This window comes from Mrakia frigida (genome assembly GCF_051309035.1).
Source record: "Mrakia frigida strain ATCC 22029 unplaced genomic scaffold BDY24scaffold_30, whole genome shotgun sequence".
Classification (NCBI taxonomy): domain Eukaryota; kingdom Fungi; phylum Basidiomycota; class Tremellomycetes; order Cystofilobasidiales; family Mrakiaceae; genus Mrakia; species Mrakia frigida.
In genome coordinates this window covers 184,820-201,963 of record NW_027481251.1, presented here as the reverse complement: position 1 = coordinate 201,963, position 17,144 = coordinate 184,820, and the positions used below count along the sequence as shown (strand labels likewise).

At 53.4% G+C, this 17,144-nt stretch overlaps 7 protein-coding genes across 7 annotated transcripts; 4 read left to right on the top strand and 3 right to left on the bottom strand.

Annotated features, from left to right (window-relative positions):
• Positions 1-386: 386 nt before the first annotated feature.
• BDY24DRAFT_398548 (uncharacterized protein) lies at positions 387-1,150 on the top strand. Its single transcript, XM_076641703.1, has 2 exons — positions 387-741; positions 825-1,150. The coding sequence occupies exons 1-2, from the start codon at positions 470-472 to the stop codon at positions 1,060-1,062; spliced, it is 510 nt and encodes a 169-aa protein (XP_076493976.1). The 5' UTR covers positions 387-469; the 3' UTR covers positions 1,063-1,150.
• Positions 1,151-1,205: 55 nt separating this feature from the next.
• Positions 1,206-4,442, top strand: BDY24DRAFT_398543 (uncharacterized protein). The gene is made up of 19 exons (XM_076641702.1): positions 1,206-1,291; positions 1,360-1,374; positions 1,443-1,542; positions 1,624-1,632; positions 1,698-1,885; positions 1,952-2,127; positions 2,197-2,274; positions 2,343-2,411; positions 2,489-2,545; positions 2,620-2,801; positions 2,910-3,162; positions 3,244-3,325; positions 3,416-3,429; positions 3,495-3,544; positions 3,619-3,706; positions 3,776-3,902; positions 3,998-4,055; positions 4,148-4,199; positions 4,305-4,442. Exons 1-18 carry the CDS (start codon positions 1,251-1,253, stop codon positions 4,172-4,174), a joined length of 1,614 nt encoding a protein of 537 aa, XP_076493975.1. The 5' UTR covers positions 1,206-1,250; the 3' UTR covers positions 4,175-4,199; positions 4,305-4,442.
• A 3,675-nt stretch (positions 4,443-8,117) lies between these two features.
• On the top strand, positions 8,118-8,539 carry BDY24DRAFT_329960 (uncharacterized protein; the record flags this gene model as incomplete). Its single annotated transcript, XM_076637113.1, has 3 exons — positions 8,118-8,202; positions 8,276-8,402; positions 8,491-8,539. Coding segments are annotated over 3 exons (261 nt in total), but the record flags the coding sequence as incomplete, so codon positions are not given.
• A 1,025-nt stretch (positions 8,540-9,564) lies between these two features.
• Positions 9,565-11,729, bottom strand: BDY24DRAFT_398536 (uncharacterized protein). The gene is made up of 8 exons (XM_076641701.1): positions 11,645-11,729; positions 11,169-11,562; positions 11,037-11,088; positions 10,686-10,957; positions 10,485-10,613; positions 10,201-10,413; positions 10,028-10,130; positions 9,565-9,958 (listed from the first exon to the last, which is right to left on the bottom strand). The coding sequence occupies exons 2-8, from the start codon at positions 11,427-11,429 to the stop codon at positions 9,681-9,683; spliced, it is 1,308 nt and encodes a 435-aa protein (XP_076493973.1). The 5' UTR covers positions 11,430-11,562; positions 11,645-11,729; the 3' UTR covers positions 9,565-9,680.
• A 780-nt stretch (positions 11,730-12,509) lies between these two features.
• On the bottom strand, positions 12,510-13,295 carry BDY24DRAFT_168362 (uncharacterized protein). Its single transcript, XM_076636230.1, has 4 exons — positions 13,195-13,295; positions 13,033-13,101; positions 12,707-12,923; positions 12,510-12,557 (listed from the first exon to the last, which is right to left on the bottom strand). The coding sequence occupies exons 1-3, from the start codon at positions 13,246-13,248 to the stop codon at positions 12,786-12,788; spliced, it is 261 nt and encodes an 86-aa protein (XP_076493972.1). The 5' UTR covers positions 13,249-13,295; the 3' UTR covers positions 12,510-12,557; positions 12,707-12,785.
• BDY24DRAFT_168308 (uncharacterized protein) lies at positions 13,044-14,573 on the bottom strand. Its single transcript, XM_076636229.1, has 5 exons — positions 14,414-14,573; positions 14,222-14,302; positions 13,993-14,119; positions 13,195-13,902; positions 13,044-13,101 (listed from the first exon to the last, which is right to left on the bottom strand). The coding sequence occupies exons 1-4, from the start codon at positions 14,439-14,441 to the stop codon at positions 13,380-13,382; spliced, it is 759 nt and encodes a 252-aa protein (XP_076493971.1). The 5' UTR covers positions 14,442-14,573; the 3' UTR covers positions 13,044-13,101; positions 13,195-13,379.
• Positions 14,574-14,828: 255 nt separating this feature from the next.
• Positions 14,829-16,568, top strand: BDY24DRAFT_398524 (uncharacterized protein). The gene is made up of 6 exons (XM_076641700.1): positions 14,829-15,120; positions 15,363-15,371; positions 15,453-15,541; positions 15,621-15,761; positions 15,874-15,992; positions 16,242-16,568. The coding sequence occupies exons 1-6, from the start codon at positions 15,081-15,083 to the stop codon at positions 16,351-16,353; spliced, it is 510 nt and encodes a 169-aa protein (XP_076493970.1). The 5' UTR covers positions 14,829-15,080; the 3' UTR covers positions 16,354-16,568.
• Positions 16,569-17,144: the final 576 nt, after the last annotated feature.

The window sequence follows — 17,144 nt, the reverse complement described above, 5'->3', positions numbered from 1 at the left end:
TTCGAAGCAGGCGTAGAAGGCAAGGATTGACGACGCTTGTTGGTAGAGGAGATAGCGGAGACGTTGAGAAGCGTCAAGAGCTTCAGGGTAGCGGGGTTGGACATCCTGCAAGAGGAAGAGGAAGAGAAAGAGGGAGTTGGAGTTGAAGGAGCAGGAGGCCAGAGGGCTGAAATTCTCGGAGTCCTTTTCTGGGGATTGTTTTTTTTTTCATTGCAAGTTTCGGAAAGCTGAGAGAGAAACGTATTGAAGCCGAGAGCCTAGCCCACTTCTAGAGCATGTTTTCAGTAGGATTTCAGCGGAAAACCTGCCGTTCCTCAGACGCGTTGAGCTCGAAAACGGGAGCTTCGTTCTTCCTTCTCCTCCTTCTCCTCCATCCACGATGAGCTCTTCAAACTCCCCCTTTCCACCCTCTCTTTGCTCCCCTTCGTCACCTCACTCCCCTCATCCGTTTGAGATCACGCTGAACACCATGACCAGGAAGAGATCGAGAGGGAGAGAGAGAGAGAGGCCCAAGGCACGGTCCGCTTCAGGACCCCTCTCCCTCAACACCTTCCAGACTGAGACCTTCGCCCCTTCTTTTCATCTCAACTTCCATCAACCCTCAGCACCCTCTCGACCTACCTTCTCATCTATATTTCAACAACAAAACGCATCAACTCGATCCTCGGCTCCAAGGGATCCATCTCTTCGCTTCTCCTCGACCTCTCCTCTCCTCTCTCTTCCTCTCTCTGAACGATGCCCGTGAGCTTCCTCCTCCTTCTCCTGCCTTCCTATACTCCTCCCCGACCAGCCCGCTCACTCCCTTCTTCTTCCTTGTCCTCCAGGTCTCCCCGAAACTCCTCCTCACCAACCTCCCTCGAGCCTCCTTCAAGCTCAAGGTCCCTCGTCGAATCAAGGCCTTCTTCCCTCCTTCTTCTCGTAACCTCTCCTCTTCCTCAAAAACTGCTCGACACCTCCCTCGACCTACTCGCCGATTCCTCGTCCTCGTCGTGGTGCTCTTCTCGGTCTTCTCCATTTCAGCTCTTCTTGACCGGACGAGCAACGCGGCGAAGGAGTCGTTGAGCAGAAACGAACGAGCTTGGTTGCTGCACGAGGATTCGGCTGGGATGGTTAAGGTGGAGGAAGAGGATTGGAAGGAGGGCCATCCTATCAGGTGAGTTGTTTGTCGCTTTCGAGGGAGTTGAGGTGAAGGAGGAGGGACGGAGGGAAGAGTCGAGCTCACACACCCTTCGATCCCTGCCAGGCTGCTGATGGCTGAGGCAAAACAGAAATGGGAGAGTAAGCTCTCGAGGTGAATATGTCTTCCTCATATCCGTCGTAGAGATCTCGGCTCACCACGTTTCTTCTTCGTTCCAACAGGCAGAGCACGACGCTGTGAGTTCGTCGAAGGCTCGAGGTCGGTTTCGTCGACGTCAAGTCTGACCTCCTCTTCCCTTTCACAGCGAGCAAGCAGTCGAGGCCTACAAGCTAAGATACGGTCGCTCACCTCCCAAAGGTTTCGACGCCTGGTGGAGCTTCGCAAAGTCCAACGACGTTGTCATCGTTCGTACTCAATTCCCTCCATCTCGACGCGTCGTTGCGTCTCTAATAGCTGATCGGCTCCCTTTTCTCTTGTTTATCCAGGTGGACGACGTAGGTCTCTCTGCACCTCTTTTTATCACTTCCTCGCTAACCTTCAATCCCTTCTTCTCTCCCAGTACGACCAAATCCACACCTCCATCACTCCCTTCCTCGCCCTCAACCCTCTCCTCCTCGGCTCTCGTCTCGCCAAAGTCCTCGCCAACGAAATCTACTCCTCCGAGCTTCGGATTCAGCGCTCACGTCCTTTTGAGGCGTCTGGGGAGAGAGGAGATTCCTGGAGAGCTCAGTCGATGGTACAACTGCTGTGAGTTCGAAACCTACGCGTCGACCCACGTCGAGCTGACCCGCCCCCTCGCCTCTCGTCTCGCAGGGAAGGGTTCCGACGCTACCTACCCAAGGATTTTGGAGAAGGAGAGGGCTTTCTGGGAGAGGTGGGTGGGGACGGAGGGGTGGTGAGGATGAGTCTGTTCGATCATGACTTGGGAGGGAGAGTGATGGGAGAGGACTTTGTGGAGAGGATGATGGATTTGGCGACGAGAGGAGAATGTGAGCGCAGAGCTTCTGGAGAAGGATCTGGGGGAGAAGGATAAGCTGACTGTGCCTTGTTTTTTGCAGACGTCGAAGAAGACGAACTTCAAGCGATGGAGAACGTTCATCACCGACCCAAGGATCCGTTGCGAAGGGGATTGCTTCGTGAGTTGTATTGCTCCTCGGTGCCTTGTGGTATCAGCGTGTACTGATGTGCGTATTTCGTTTCGCAGAGGCCTGCTCGTCGGAATCGCTCGCTGAACGGAAACCTGCGTCAAAGAAGGACGTTTTCGGGGACGAGGGTGCGACTTCTCTTTCTCCTCACGTCCTCCTTCCCCATTGAACGTCATACCGGCTGACTCACATCTCCTTCTTTAAGCTGCCAACGCTTCCGTCTCTTTCATTCGAGATCATCTCAAATCCTTCGACTTCTGTCGTTCGTCCCGTCCTTTCCCATCCTCTCCTTCCGTTGCACTCGCTAACCCACCTCTGTCCGTCACTCCTTTCCAGACAACCCTTCTCTCATCCCTTATCATGGAGCCTACAGCAACGATCACCCTCGTGACCCAACTCTCAACCCTCAGTTCGTCCTCTCGAAATTCCTCCACTCCAACCAAATCCTCGTCACCCCCCTCGACGCCTTCAGCGAGTACAGCCCTACTGTTCCTTGGGACGAGAAGAAGATCAATCAGGTGAGCATTTCATCTGTCTCTGTCGATTTTTCTTCCCGCTTCCTCTCAGACCGTTGCGGCCTTTGAACGAACAAGACCTGACGCGTCGCGTTTCGATCTTTGATGCAGATCCTCTGGCGAGGCTCAACCACAGGCGACGAATTTTCCAACCGAACCAACTGGCGAAACTCCCATCGAATCAGGCTATACTCTGTCACCAACACCATCGAAGGAAACGTCGACGTTCTCGTCGAGTCTCGCAACCACTTCTGGAGTCGAACCGAGGTCTCGAGGAAACGATTTGACGTGAGAGATCTGAACGGGCATTTGTTCAACGTGGGGATCAGTAACGTGATTCAGTGTACGGAGGAGGACGGGACTTGTGAGTCTCCGATTCGACGAGAGGGAGGAGAGAGGAAGAGGAGAAGCTGACTCGACGTTGATGTTGGTGTCGGGTTTACAGGCGAAGAGATGGACGAGGAGATTGAGCTGGCGGACGATTTGTATCCTGAGGATGCTGCGATGTACAGATACGCTTTGGATATGTGCGTTTTGACCGTCCGAGGCGAAGAGAGAGAGAGAGAGGAGGGAGATGCGGAACTGACTCTCGTCCTCGTTCGTTCTTCCATTCGAAGCGATGGGAACGGATGTGAGTTCGAATACCCTCTGTCTCACTTGACACTCGACTGACAGATTTCACTGTATATCTCCTAGGGTCCTCTCGGTTCCGAAGCCTTCTCAACATGGGGCAGGTCGTCTTCAAGGTCAGCATCGTTCGATCTTCAACGCGTCTCGGAACTGACCCGACCTTCGTCGTTGGCCTTTCCTTCCTCTTCAGATTACCATCTTCCCGGAGTGGAACACGGAATGGCTCACTCCTTGGTTACATTACGTCCCCGTTAACCTCGATCTTTCGGATCTCTATCGTGAGTGACTCTTCTCGCTGTTCGTCTTAAACTTCGTTCGCTGACTGGCTTCGTCTCTCCTTCTCCCAGATTCATCGACGTTCTTCCTCGGAATTCCAGGAGTATCGGATGGAAATTTCGAACTGGGGAAGCAGATCAGCGAGGCGGGGCTACAGTTTGTTGATAAACACTGGCGGTGGGAAGACATGGAGGCGTAGTGAGTTCGACGCGTCGACTTCCCAGCGTTTCCTCTTCTCTTTGCCTCGACAAAGAGCTGACCTTCTTCCATCTTTGCTTCCCCCTCTTCCTCAGCATGTTTCGACTCCTGCTCGAGTACCGAAGAGCGATGGCTCATGATCGAGACGCGATGGTGAGTCGAGGCGTTTCTTTCTCCTTTTTCTTTCTCCCGTCGCAACTCATGTCCGCCCTCTTTCTGAAACCTCTTCATCCTTCTGTAAACAGTCTATGGGAGGAAGGATGCTCTTATGACCTTCTCTGTAGCGAGACCGATAGCGTTCGTCCCAGTCTTCTTTCGCCTTCAACCGCGACGCGTTTTCGATGCGTCTTTACCTGACTATTTCCTTTTCTTCTTCCTTTTTGACCCTTTGGATAGAAATAGCTATGCTGAGACGCTGCATTATCATCTCCTCTGTACTCTCCTCTCGATGCAAGCTCGATGCACCTCTCTCTTTCGTCGCCGTCGTCGTGTTTCATTCTCTCCCCGTGTTTTTGATCTTCCTCTTGTCTGTTTTGCCCCCTCCTCTTCATTTCTATTGTGTGTAAGCAGCTGCTAGATATATGCTGTCGCTCACAGACCTCCGGACGATCTTCATCGGCCCTACAAACTCGAAGGGAGAAGACGCGCGCTCGCCTCCTCCCTTTCTTTTCTTCAGCTTGAAACTCGAGACTCTTCCCCTCGCCCAAAACTCAAAAGAACTCGAGGATTGTGATATGTACGGTCATGACTCGAAAGTGTGCAGAAGTTATCTCCATGGCGACGGAGCGTGGACGTCCGGAGGCAAACCGAAGTGAGCTTCGACCTCCTCCTCCTTCCCCTTTCCTTCGACGAATACAAGGTCCCACGGAGCTTTTTTAACCCCTATACACAGTGCGCTGACTCTTGGACCTCCGGGCCCCTACCTGACTCCTATAGAGGCTCGGCTCGAGTAAGAAACGAAGCAAGCTCATGATGATGCTCGACTCTCTTCCTCTCCTTCCTCCCTCCCTCCCTCCTCCTACTTCTCTCTCCTCACCGTCTACAGCCCAGTCACCGGACCTCTCCCTGCCTTGACCTATTCAACCGATCCGTTTCATCTTTCTCTCACCTCGATTCGACAGCTACAATAGGCCATCAGCTTTGCTCAACGTCGAACGATGCCTGTGAGCTTCCTCCTCCTCCCTCTCTCCCTGACTCCCTTCCCTCTGAATGTACATGAACCTGACCCAAACTCCACTACATTAACCATTTTCCTACTCATCCAAGCTGCCACCCAGGTTCCTCGCCCCGAAGCTGCCCGTATCCTTTTCTGCACTTCGACGAAAACCCTCCCTCTCCCTGCCTCCTCATCGGCGTTCCTCCTCCTCAAGATCCTTCGTCTCCCTCTACAGAAGCCTTCCTCGTCCTGCCCAGAGGTTCATATTCCTGCTCGCCCTCTTCCTCACCTTCTTCTTCCTACCTTCTCTATTTGGAGGCCACAGCTCGTCGGCCCATCCGCTGGACGACGCAAAAGTTGGTCGAGCTCGGACTCGCTTCGAGCAGCACTCTTGGTTGAAGGAGGGCTCGGATGGTTCGGTCACAGCGGGCGAGACTGAATGGAAACAGGGGCATCCTATTAGGTGATTTTTTGGGGCTTTGCTGAAAGGCGAGGGGGGCACAGAGGAGAAGAGAAGGGAAATGTCGAGCTCACCGCTGTTCCCTTCTTTTTGTGCAGGCTGTTGATGGCTGAGGCGAAACAGAAATGGGAGGACCAACTTTCAAGGCCAGTCTAGACGAGCATCTGCACCTCTTCAAGTCTTCGTCTGACCGGTATTCTTCTTTCATTCACAGGCAGAGCAAAACTCTGTGCGTTCTCGATTTCGAGACTTGATCGCGAGCCTCTGACCCTCTCCTGTTTCCCTCCCGTTCTTCAGTGCTGAAGCAGTCCAAACCTACAAACTGAGATACGGAAGGTCTCCTCCTAAGGGCTTTGAAGATTGGTGGAAGTTCACTCAGCGAAACAACGTTCTCATTGTTTGTCCTCCTTCGCTCTTCCTCTCTTCGACGCGTCCGCGTGCGACTCTCACGCTGAACATCACGTTTCTGGCTTCCTCCCATCAGGTCGACGACGTCAGTACGATACTAGAAGCATCTCTCCTTTTCATCCCACCGGACTGACTTGCGATTTCTATCCTTCGCCCTAGTACGATCAAATCCACACCTCCATCACTCCTTTCCTCGGCCTCAGCCCTAGACTCCTCGGGGATCGTCTCACGGACTCGATCTCCGGCTACCCCTTCTTCTACGAGATACAGGTACGACGTAACCGTGCCGTCAAGATCGCTGGAAAGGAGAAGGACTCACCTCGAGCTTTGGAGGTCGCCAACCTGATGTTCGTCCCGCCCTCTCCTCCTCTCTTTCTTCGAGCTCGACTCGACCATCACCCATGTCACGAAGCTAACCTTGTCTCCTTATCTACTGGTTCCCTTTTCCAGCGAAGGTTTTCGTCGTTTCCTTCCGGAGGACTTTGGGGAAGGCTCCGGTCTCTTTGGCCACATCGACGGAGATCGAGGCATGGTGAAGCTCAGCGTCTCGGATCCTGTGCTTGGAACAAGGATCATGGGAGAGGAGTTTAGAGACAGGATGATGGATCTCGCTAAACGAGGAAGATGTGAGTCTACTCTTCTCTTTCTCTCCTCCTTCGAACCGCGTCGCTTGAAACTGAGTCGTGTTTCGACCCTCCCCGCTTTCAGATGTCGGAGAGGATGTGCTTCGAATCCTGGAGAACACGAAGCGAGACGGTGCTTGGGCTGATGGGTTGCTCAGTAAGTTCTTCGTCTTTCCTTCTTGACTCGTCGTCCCCGAGCGCTGTTTAAGACTGACCCGTTTCCATCTTTGTTGGCGTCTCGTAGAAGCCTGCTCCTGGAAATCTCTTGCGAAGCGGACGGAATACAAGGAGATATCTATCCTCGTAGCTAGCCAGCAGGTCGACCCGACTCGTGAGTCTTTGTCGTGCTTCGAACAATCGATCGAGCGAACCGCCGCTGATTGCGCCTCGTTCCTCCCTTTTCTTCCCGTGTTTTAGCCAACATGGCTCCGATTTCGTTCATCAAAGACGCTGTCAAGTCTTTCAACTTCTGCCGTTCGTGCCTCTCCTGTTATCCCTCCCATCTTCGCCTTCTCAGGACGCGTCGCTGATCTCCGCCTCGTCTTTCATTCTCAACAGACAACCCTTCCATCATTCCTCTTCACGGAACCTACGCTCAAGACATCGTTCGATCGAATGGTCTTCAGCCTCAGTTCGTTCTCTCCAAGGTCGACCAGTCGCCTCAGATCCTTATGCCTTCTGCGGTGGGGTTCGAGAACGAGACGCTCGGAGTTACATCCTGGGAAGAGAAACCGTTGAAGAAGGTGAGATGCTTCACAGTCATTTCCTCTAATTCTTGAAACTCTTCCTTCCGCCGTCCTCTACTTCTCGGACCTTCGCTCGATTCTAGGACTGACTCCTCGCTCGCGTCGTTACCTTCGTTTTGATCTAGATCTTCTGGCGAGGGAGTACGACGGGAGGCGCCTACAAGAAGACCAACGACTTCAACTGGAGGGACAGCCATCGAGTTCGTCTCAACGCTTTGGTCAACAACCCTCGCGCCGAGGACAAAAGGACGGACGTTCTCGTCGACGCAGGCCCGTCGGAAACGCCTTCGATGAGGAGACTCTCTGCTCGAGCCTTGAACGACCATCTCTTCGACGTGGGCCTCACCAAAGTGGTTCAGTGTGACGAAGACGACGGGACTTGTACGTTCCCAACTCGACTGGACTCGACTGACGAAGGAACGCGGTTGATCTTTCTTCTTCTTCTTCACCTTTTGCATCCAGGCGACGAAATGGACGAAGAAATAGAGCTGGTCGATGACCTGGCGCCTCTTGATACTGCCATGTACAGATACGTCATAGATATGTGAGTAAAGGTTGGGGAGGCGCGAGAAAAGCCGCGAATGCTGACCTCTTCTACTTTCAATCGCAGCGACGGAAACGCATGTGAGTTCCCCTTGAGGCTTGAGAAGTTCTTGGTAATACAGCTGACCGGCCATCTCGATCTAATTTTCAGGGTCTACTGGGTTCCGTCGCCTACTGGCTCTCGGAAAAGCCGTCTTCAAGGTGAGCTCTCTTCCGTTCTTTGTGACTTCGACGCGTCGACTTGAGCTGACTCTTCTTTTCTTCCCTTCACCTCAGATCACCATCTACCCCGAGTGGAACTCCGAGTGGCTTACTCCGTGGCTTCACTACATCCCAGTGAATCTCGACCTCTCGGATCTCTATCGTGAGCCGCGCTCCTCTTGATCTTCGTCTCGAGTCTCATTCGGCGGCTGACTTCGTCTCTTCTTCTTCCTCAGACTCATCGACGTTCTTTCTTGGAGCTCCAGGAGTATCGGAAGGAAATGGTGATGCAGGGAAGATCATCAGCAAAGCTGGACAGGACTTCGTCGAGAAGCACTGGAGGTGGGAGGACATGCAGGCGTAGTGAGTTCGACACGTCGACTTCCCTTCGTTTCCTCTTTGCCTCGACGAAGGACTGACCTCTTCTCTTTGTGCCTTCTCTCTTCTTCAGCATGTTTCGACTCCTGCTCGAGTACCGAAGAGCGATGGCTCGGGATCGAGATGCGATGGTGAGCAGGTTCCTCGATTCGACTCGTTTTCCCTTGCCCGACTTCGAGTTGACTGACCTATCTCTTCTTCCGCTGGTGCTCTTTCAGTCCATGGGAGGGAAAATGTTACTCTAGAACCTCTGTATCTCATCAGTTCTCTCCCGTTTCCTTCTTCCTTTCCTTTGCGACCGGCTCGAAGAGGACCTTGATCGCGGGAAAGCTTTCTTGGGACTAAACCAACCGAGAGTTCCGATAAAGAAATCTCTGAGAGCTCTAGCGATGGACGTCTTCGAACAGAAGGACGAGAGAGTGAATTTGCTCCCTCGTCGGCCTGGGCGTTTCACTCTTCCGACGAGCCCTCGCCCCCCCTTCTGCCTCTTTCCGTGCTCCTGAGCTCAGACCGTACACGAACTAGATATGGCACTCGTCTGGTTGAGATGATGTAGCATAATTGGCTCTGAAAAGGGAGAGAAAAGGGAGAAGAGCCTGAGTCGGAAAGGGTGCGATCCGACGCGACTCTCTGAATCATCCGCTTGAATGGTTTGGGAAGAAGACGCGTGTCTTGCCCTCTGGTCGGATGTAGTTCAGTCAGACGATTTCCGAAGCTCAGCTGATTCGACGACTCTTCTTCTCCTCTCCATCCTCGACGCATCGCCCTTTTCGCTTCCTCCCCCGTCTGATGATTCAAAGCATCCTCTTTAACGTCAGTCTGAGCTTCACCCTCTTTCCTACTCTCGTGTGTGCATTTCGTCTACAACTTGCGTGCTTACTGATCGTCGCCTTCTCCTTTCAGCATCCCAAACCCTCGGCCGTCCGCATCGCTCGATTCTTCCTCCCCTTCGCCTGCACTCTCCTCATTATTTACGCTCTCATCAAACACCCCTACTCAGCGCACGCCAGATATCCGCCCATCCTCCTCAATCATCAAACTCCTCATCACTTCGCGGCCATCGAGACGACCGAGCTCATTACAGGGGAGGGCTGAAGTCTCTTGCTTTGGCTGGCCGAGAGGTCAAGCAGACTCGATCTCGTAGAATTACCGGTGGTACATTTTGTCTCGAAGGATATATGGTTTGGATAAAGAACGAAACAAAGAAGTAGACTGAGGCCCAAAGCATGCGAAACCGTCCCGTCCCTCCAATCCCCTCCTCCCTCAATGCCTGACGCAAACTCCCATAAGGCAGGAGACGTCTCCCTCCAGCGTCGTACAATCTAATCCCCCCATCCCAATGCAACCTCCACAGCTCTCGATGTTGCTTTGAGTATTCACGCAGACTCCCTGGCATCTCGACCATCCTTTCAGAGGGCAATGACCCGTGAAGCGTCGTCCATGAGCGCGTCGTCCGAGGTCGACGGTGGGTTGAGGAGCAGGGGTGGGAACCGTAGCTCCTGCGACGCAGTCGTTCAGTGCTTCCTGCTTGAAGAAGATACCTGGGAATAGAGAGAGGGGAAGGAAGAGGTCAGAGATGAGAGACGAGCGAGGAGCAAAAGGAAACGAACCTCGTCGGTTGTCGATAGAGACAACGCCCGTCGACCGCGTAATCCGAGCAGCGAAGTTCCCGAAGTTGATGGCCGTTATGTCAGGGACGAAGACTCCGTAGTACTGAAGAAGAACAGAGGGAAAGGCGATCAGGAAGAGGAAGAGAGAGGAGAGGCAGCAAACGAGAACAAACCACATAGGGAGTGTCCGGGCGAGAGCTTCGGTAGGAAGCTTTGATGGGGGCTCCGTAGGTGAGTCGAGTTGAGTCCGTAGAATCCTCGTAGTAGACCTCGACCTTGTCGGCGGCGCTGTATCCGAGAGGCGAGTAGACTTGGATGGTGATGTTGACTCCGACGGCAGAGGTAACGGGATCGGTGTAGATGCAGGTGTACGCAGCTCCAGTATCCTGAAGAAGAAGAGAAGGAACGAGTCAGCAAGAACGAACGACGGAACGCGAAGAAAACACGAGCGGCTCACGATGTTGATAGAGTCTTCCACAGAGACCCTCTCGTGTCCTCCAGCACTCGAGTAGGTGGACCCATCGTTCATGACGAGCTTGACGCTGACGCTAGAGATTCCTGTAAGGGCTGAGACTCCTGGTGATTTCTGTCTCAGAGGAAAAGGGAAAGGCGATCAGTTCGAGCTTGCTCCGGGAAGGAACGAGTGGAGGGAGCTGACGGTGACGAAGTCTCGAACTTGAATATTGGCTCCGTTGGAGAGGGTTCGGAGGGCTCGAACAGTCCACAGAGCGGTGATCTGAGCGGAAGAGAAGGCTATTCCGTCTCGGTCGAACGGTACGACGTCGAAAGTCGCCCACTGTCCCTCCAGTCCGTAGAGTCGAGCGTTTCCGATTTGGATATGGAAGGCTCCAGCTCGGAGAGAGACGACCATGTTAAGGCTCACGGGGTAAGGCTCGATGGCAGCGGTGAGGGTGGTGCTCGAAGGGACGGCTGAGGAGACAGAAAGAGCAAAGGTCAGAGGTTCCTACAAGAGACGAAGAGAAGAATCGGGTGATGTGGGTGTGCGAACCTTCGTTAAACATCTTGGAGAAAACGCTGACGCAATCGGTGAAGAAGTCGTCCTGAGGGAAAGAAGAAAGCGATTCGAATGTCAGTCGACGCGTCGCGCTCTCTCAGCTTCGGACCAAGAAAGACGACTCACCTGAGAAGCAGCATATCTGTTCAACGTGACATTTCCATCCGAACCGAAAATCCTCGAGTCTGACGAGGTTGCTGGCAGGTTCGGGTTGTAGGGCTGAGCGAGAGGATTGGTGAGGACTCCATCTCGATATTCAACAGCGACTCCATTATCGAAGGTCGTTCGGGTGAGATCAAAGCCTTGGTTCGTCGTGCTGGTGATGGTAGGGTTGTTGACTCGATGGACTCCGCCGATGGTGTGACCACAGGCCACGGCTGCGATCATTTCGTCGCTGTGAGTGAAAGAGAGAGGAGGAAGGGTGAGTGCTCGACAGCGTGAAGAAAACGAAGAGATGGAGAAGCCCACTTCGTAAATCCCATTCGAGCAAACTTCTGTTGATGGGTCTCGAGGGTCTCCTCTGAGAGTGCAGTGAAAACGAAGGGAAGGTCTGGGTTCAGAAAACGAATGTCCGACGCGACCAGAAAATCAGAAAACCGTACCCGGAAGTGGTAAATGTCCTTCTTCAGCAGCGAGCCGAGCGTCTACTCGTCCGGCGAGGAAGGGGATTTGAGGTCCTCCACAGGCCTTGAGAAGGAAGGAGAAGGAGGAAAGGCGAAGTTCAGGGACCGATCGGGTTTGTCGAGAACAAAGAATCAGACTCGTGGACTCACTCCGATGGCGGTGATCGCTCCCAAAGCAACCAGATCCGCGAGAGAGACTCCAGGAACCTGTAAGAAAAAATAATTGAGGAGAAAACGAGTCAGTCGCCATTGGCGGATCCGTTGAAGAGAGTCGAAAGGACGGGACGTGAGCTCGGTCGAAGAATAACGCACTTGGAGAGATCGGTACTGGATGATGGTACCAGTGAGGAAAGTACCAGTGTTCTCGGATCTGCATCGAAAGATCCAGAGGCGGTCAGTGAAAGGTTTCGAGAAGAAAGAGGGAGGCAACGAGGACGAAGGTCGAGAGAAAGAGAAGGAGCGCTCACCTCGTCGTTTCGAAGTTGACGGATCCGTCGAGTCCTCCTGTACCCAAAGCAGCATTGTAGCTTCCAGCATCGTGGAAGGCCGTTCTCAGCCATTCTCCGGCAGTCTTAAAATAAGAGAACTTTCGAAAGTCAGCGCTCGAAGCGAAACGAGGGAAGAGAGTCGAGCTCACCGTTCGAGCACTCCCTCCTGCTGTACAAGGGCTGACGAAAGAACAAAGACGAATTAGCTTCTATGGAGACTACCAGTTGAGGGAGAAGGATTCCAACTCACGAGACCAGACCGACGAAGCGAGAGTCCGCCATCAAAACTCGGAGAGCGACCTCGTCCACTTCGGCTCGAGCAGCAGTGATGAAGGCCAACGAGCTGATGAGGAGGAGCACAAAGGCAGAGGAGAGAAGATGCGGCGTCATGATGTACTGCCAGACTGGGCGGGAAGGAAGGAGAGGAAAGAGGAGGAGGGAGAGGGAGGGTCAGCGAAAAAAAGAAGAAGAGCTGGTTGGAGGGCAAAACGGATCGACGAAAAAAAAAGGAGCTGCCTGTCTCCCGGAACCAGAAAAAGATGCAAAAACGTACCTGCACCAATGAAAACCCATCTCAGGCGGAGCTTCCCCAGGAAAAGATCTGAAGCTGAGTTCTTGGCGATTGGGAACAGTCAGATAAATACGCGGAGTCGAGATGAAATGCTCCGAAGACTCGCATGGATGTGCGTTTCGATATAGCCGAGGAAGGTGTTCACAGAGGCGGCCGCCCTAATGCAAGATCTGTGGTAGAGAGAGATAGAAGGAAAAACCTGCGCGAGAGGAGAAGGAGAAGGAAGTCAGCGTTGAATTCGAACGCGTCTTTCGATTCTCTGTTCCTCGCCGTTCTTTCGCTCGTCGCCAGAACTCTGCTGGACTGACCCTCAGCTGCGTCTTCGAGGGTCCGGTTCGCAGGAATCTCGAGGACGGAGAGGTTGTCACCGCAAACTGCTGGTGGAGAAGAGAAAAGCCAACTCGGGTCAGCGCGTCCGACTTCTGACCGAATCAGAGAGTCGAGCGAGCGAGGAAGAAAAGGAGACTTACCTTTATCATGACAGCTAGCAGAGAGAGAGATAGAAGGTGAGGTAGTAGTATCATCTGATCTAGAAAACGGAAGGGCGACTTAAAGAAGAAAGGGGAGAGAGCTGAGTCGCCGCGCCTCTGTGCTCGACGTGGACGTCCTCCTTCTGCTCCACCTCCGACCGAAGCAGACCCAGGCCCATCGATGACTACAGCTCCTCCTCCGTCTCCTTCTTGAAGGTCCCCCACCAAACGTCCATGCACCTCACTTCCTTCAAACCTCCTAGCCGTTCGAGTGAACTCCTCAACGCCTCCCGCATCGAGCTCACCAACTCCAGCTCCCTCTCCTTCCCTTCCTCCTCGACTTCGGCAGCTCCCAGAGCTCCTCCCACCTCCCACTTGCCATCCTGCAATCCCTTCTTCGGAACGATCACTCCCCCGCTTTCTAACACGTTCCAACCAGCCTTCCTCGAAATCTCCTTGAGCTGCTTCGGCGAGAACGCGGTATGGACGTTGTTGTTCTCCGAGGGTAGGAAGGTATCGTTTGCCGAAAGGAGAAGGGCTGCGAGAATGTGAGGTTGAGCTGCCGAGGTTGGGAGGGATGTAGAGAGACTCCATTCGACGAGGTGAAGGGCTGAAGTCGGGAGGGATGAGTTTCGGAGCGCGCTGAGGGTTGAAAGGAGGGTGGAGGGAGAAGGGAAGTACCACGAGGAGTGTACGAGGAGGATATGGCTGTAGCAGAGAAGAAACGAAAAGCCTGATCAGCGAATGAAGCGAAGGGAAAGGTGAAGGAGGGCGGAGGGAAGGAGACGGCGAGCTCACTTGAAGGAGAGCTGATTGCGCGAACCAATGAACGCTTCGGTGCTGGTTTCGAGATGGAAAGTGATCCTACTCCCTAGCGAGGACTTTGAGAGGTGATCCTGAGTGTCGGCGAGGGTGAAGGGAGATCCTGAGCAAGAAAACCGGGACGACGAGGAGGGAAGAGAGGATGAGGTGAGGGGGTAAGCGCTCGAGCTCAACTTCGAGGAAGGGTACGAGCTGATTGACGCACCATAGTCGCCAGCGGCTGGATCAATAGCTACTACATGGCCGCTAGGCCCTACTGCGAGAGCAAGGGCAGCAGTCATGTCTCCTGAGACGAAGAAAACGAGGAAACCGAGTCGAAGGTCAGCTCGGCCTTCCTCCTTCTCCTCGCTCCAGCGAGAAGGAAGTCTATCTTGAACAGAATGAGCTTGATACGGACGAAAACTTGGTGCTTGCCTTGTCCGCATCCAATCTCGAGGATCCTATCGCCTTCTTTGATCCCCAAGGCCTGCACGATGTCGAGACGATGGCTCGTTTGATGGGTCTGCAGGCGAAGGGGAGGGGAGTCGGGCTCGCATCCAAGGTGAAGAGCAGCGAGAAGAGAAGGGTCGGAGATGGCTTCTGAGAGCGTAAGAGAGGTCGGCATGGTGGTTGTGAGGGAGAGAACGAATCCTGGGGAGCGAAAAAAGAAGGGAGGTCAGAAACAGGGTCGCACATGGTCCAAGCAGGAGGTCGGTCGAGTCAGAGCTCACCCTTCGACGGAACCGAATCCAGGCTCAGGGACTCTACTATTAGACGAGGAGGTGGGAGTCATGGCTGGTCACGCTCCTGAGAGAGAAGCTCATTGTGCAGGAATGTGGTTGAGGAGAGCTCAGATGGGTCGAGCCGAAATCGAAGCTCACTCCGTTCCTGATCGACCTCCCTCCTCTCCTCCCCTCTCCTCTCCTCGGATCTCGGAACTTCTGATGAAGAAGAAAATCAGAGGGTTTCAGAAAAGCTCCCGCAGGCTGGGCGTAACCTTTTCCTCGGACTTCCTTCTACAGTACCCTCTCAACCACCACCTGTAAACATCAAGCTCGTTCGTGATCGCTCTCTCCTCGTTCGACATGCACCTCCTCTCTTCGCTTCTCGCCATCATGCTTCTCGGTTCTTTCTCAGCTCAAGGCGAGTCTTTCTTTTAATTTCCTCCCTTTCTCGCTGACGGAAAGCTGACCTCTGCTTCCCTCGTTCTCCGTCTTGTTTTCTTTCTCCCCCTTCGGCCGAACAGCCTTTGAAAGTTCGTCTATGCACTCATTCTCTCCGACTATATACTTCCACTAATTCTCCCCCTTGCTTTTCCTCTCTCTCTTTTCCCTCCCGTTGTTTGGACTTTGGTTGCCCCCCCTCAGCTGAAATCAGTTCGTCCCCCCCTTTCCCGCCCTTCACCACCCTACTCCCTCTCCCTTCTCGTTCAATCAAACTCACCTTCATTTTCGAAGCCTCATCTTCTGCAGCCCAGCTTCAGACCTCCTTCGCCGCCCACCCAGTTGCCTTTTCGGACTCCCTCAGGCTCGAAGCAACCGTTCCCGTTCGTCTTTCTTGCGCCCTCTTTGTTCTGGCAGAATCGACCACGACTCACTCTCGCTTTTCTTTGTTTCGACTCCCAGGAGGAATGCCTTCGAATCTGCGACCTCGAGGTCTCAGGTCCTGCTTGCTTCGAAGCTCCAGAAAGCGACGACTGTTGGTACCCGTTTGATTCGCGTCTCGAACACAACCAACCCTCCTTTCGTCCTTTCTCACCACCTTCTGTTTCTACTGTTTCCCTCTCATCAGGTCTCTGCGATCCCGTCGTCGTTATGGGTCTCGAAAACGTTCGTCCTTCATCTCGTCTCTCTTTTGAATACCATGCCCACGGGCAAGCTGATCGCGTCTCTCTTCTTCCTTCTTCGCCAACCCCAGTGCTTGTTCTGCATCGAACTTCAAGACCCGACCTTCGAGATGCTGCTGATTTCAGGTGGCCATCTGATGACCGTCAAAGAGTACATGAACGGTGAGACCTTCCTTCTACCCTTTTCTTGACTCTCCATCGACGTCGACGCGTCTCGTCTTCGACTTTACTTCTCCTGGTCGCTGATGCAGTTTATGCTCCCTCTTCCTCTTCGACCCCGCCAGAATATGAAGAGGCTTGGTGAGTCGTGGTCTCGCGCACCTAGGTATAGAAGGGAAACTGTGGACGCAGAATCGTCGTCTGATCTCTTCTGTTCGTTGATCGTTTGCTTTCCCCTCAGTCCCTCAACTCCCTTCCTCAAGTCCACGAACACCGACGACAACGCAAGACGATTCTCTAGGGAGCAAGAGAGGCTAATTAGACTCGATCGAGCTTTGCGAAGTAGAGATTGACGACTTCAGCTCGTTTATGCACGCGTTCTTCTTTTCATGTCTCTCGCTCGTTCGTTTTTTTCTCCGCATCACCGCCTACCTTACAAAACCAGTCTGCCTCTTCTTCTTGGTCATATCGAGGTGCTTTTTTTATCTGCTCTTGTAGTTTATAGACTGCATCGTCGCCCGCCCCACTCTTCGTCTTCGATTCTCGATTCAACCTTCTTCACCTTCGGTTTCCGTCCCCGCTCTTCGAGACTGATCTGAGCCAGGACTGCGATATTCAGGGCTACCGAAAGAAGGTGGAAGAGCCAGCGGCTATATACATCATCACGCAAAACGGGGGTCAATCGTGATTCGTGTTACGCTCGCCGACGACGCGTCTCGTTTCGCTCGCTGATCTCGACACCTCTCCCAATTCCTTTTCTTCTCCTTTCGTCGACTTTTCTACTCTTCAAGATCCATTCTTAAGACACCAAAATTAAAATGTTGAGAACCATCAGGAACGAAGGCGAGGTCGAATCACTTTTTGAGGCTGACGGCTTGCCTCGCTTTCCTTTCGTTTTCAGTTCCTCGACCCCCTTTCTCGAGTTTACCAGCGACAGCTACCAGCGGTGTATATGAACGGGGCGGGACGAGGAAGGGAGAGGGGTCTGATCCCAGGTGGGACTGAAGGCGAGAAGACTGGTCGAACTCCTCCTTTCGCGCGACTTCCTTCGTTCCATCCCTCATAAAGATGTCGCCTCTTCCTACTCGTACAGCTAACTATTACAACATGATTGGTCGTCTCCTCTCGAGAACTCGTAGCCAGC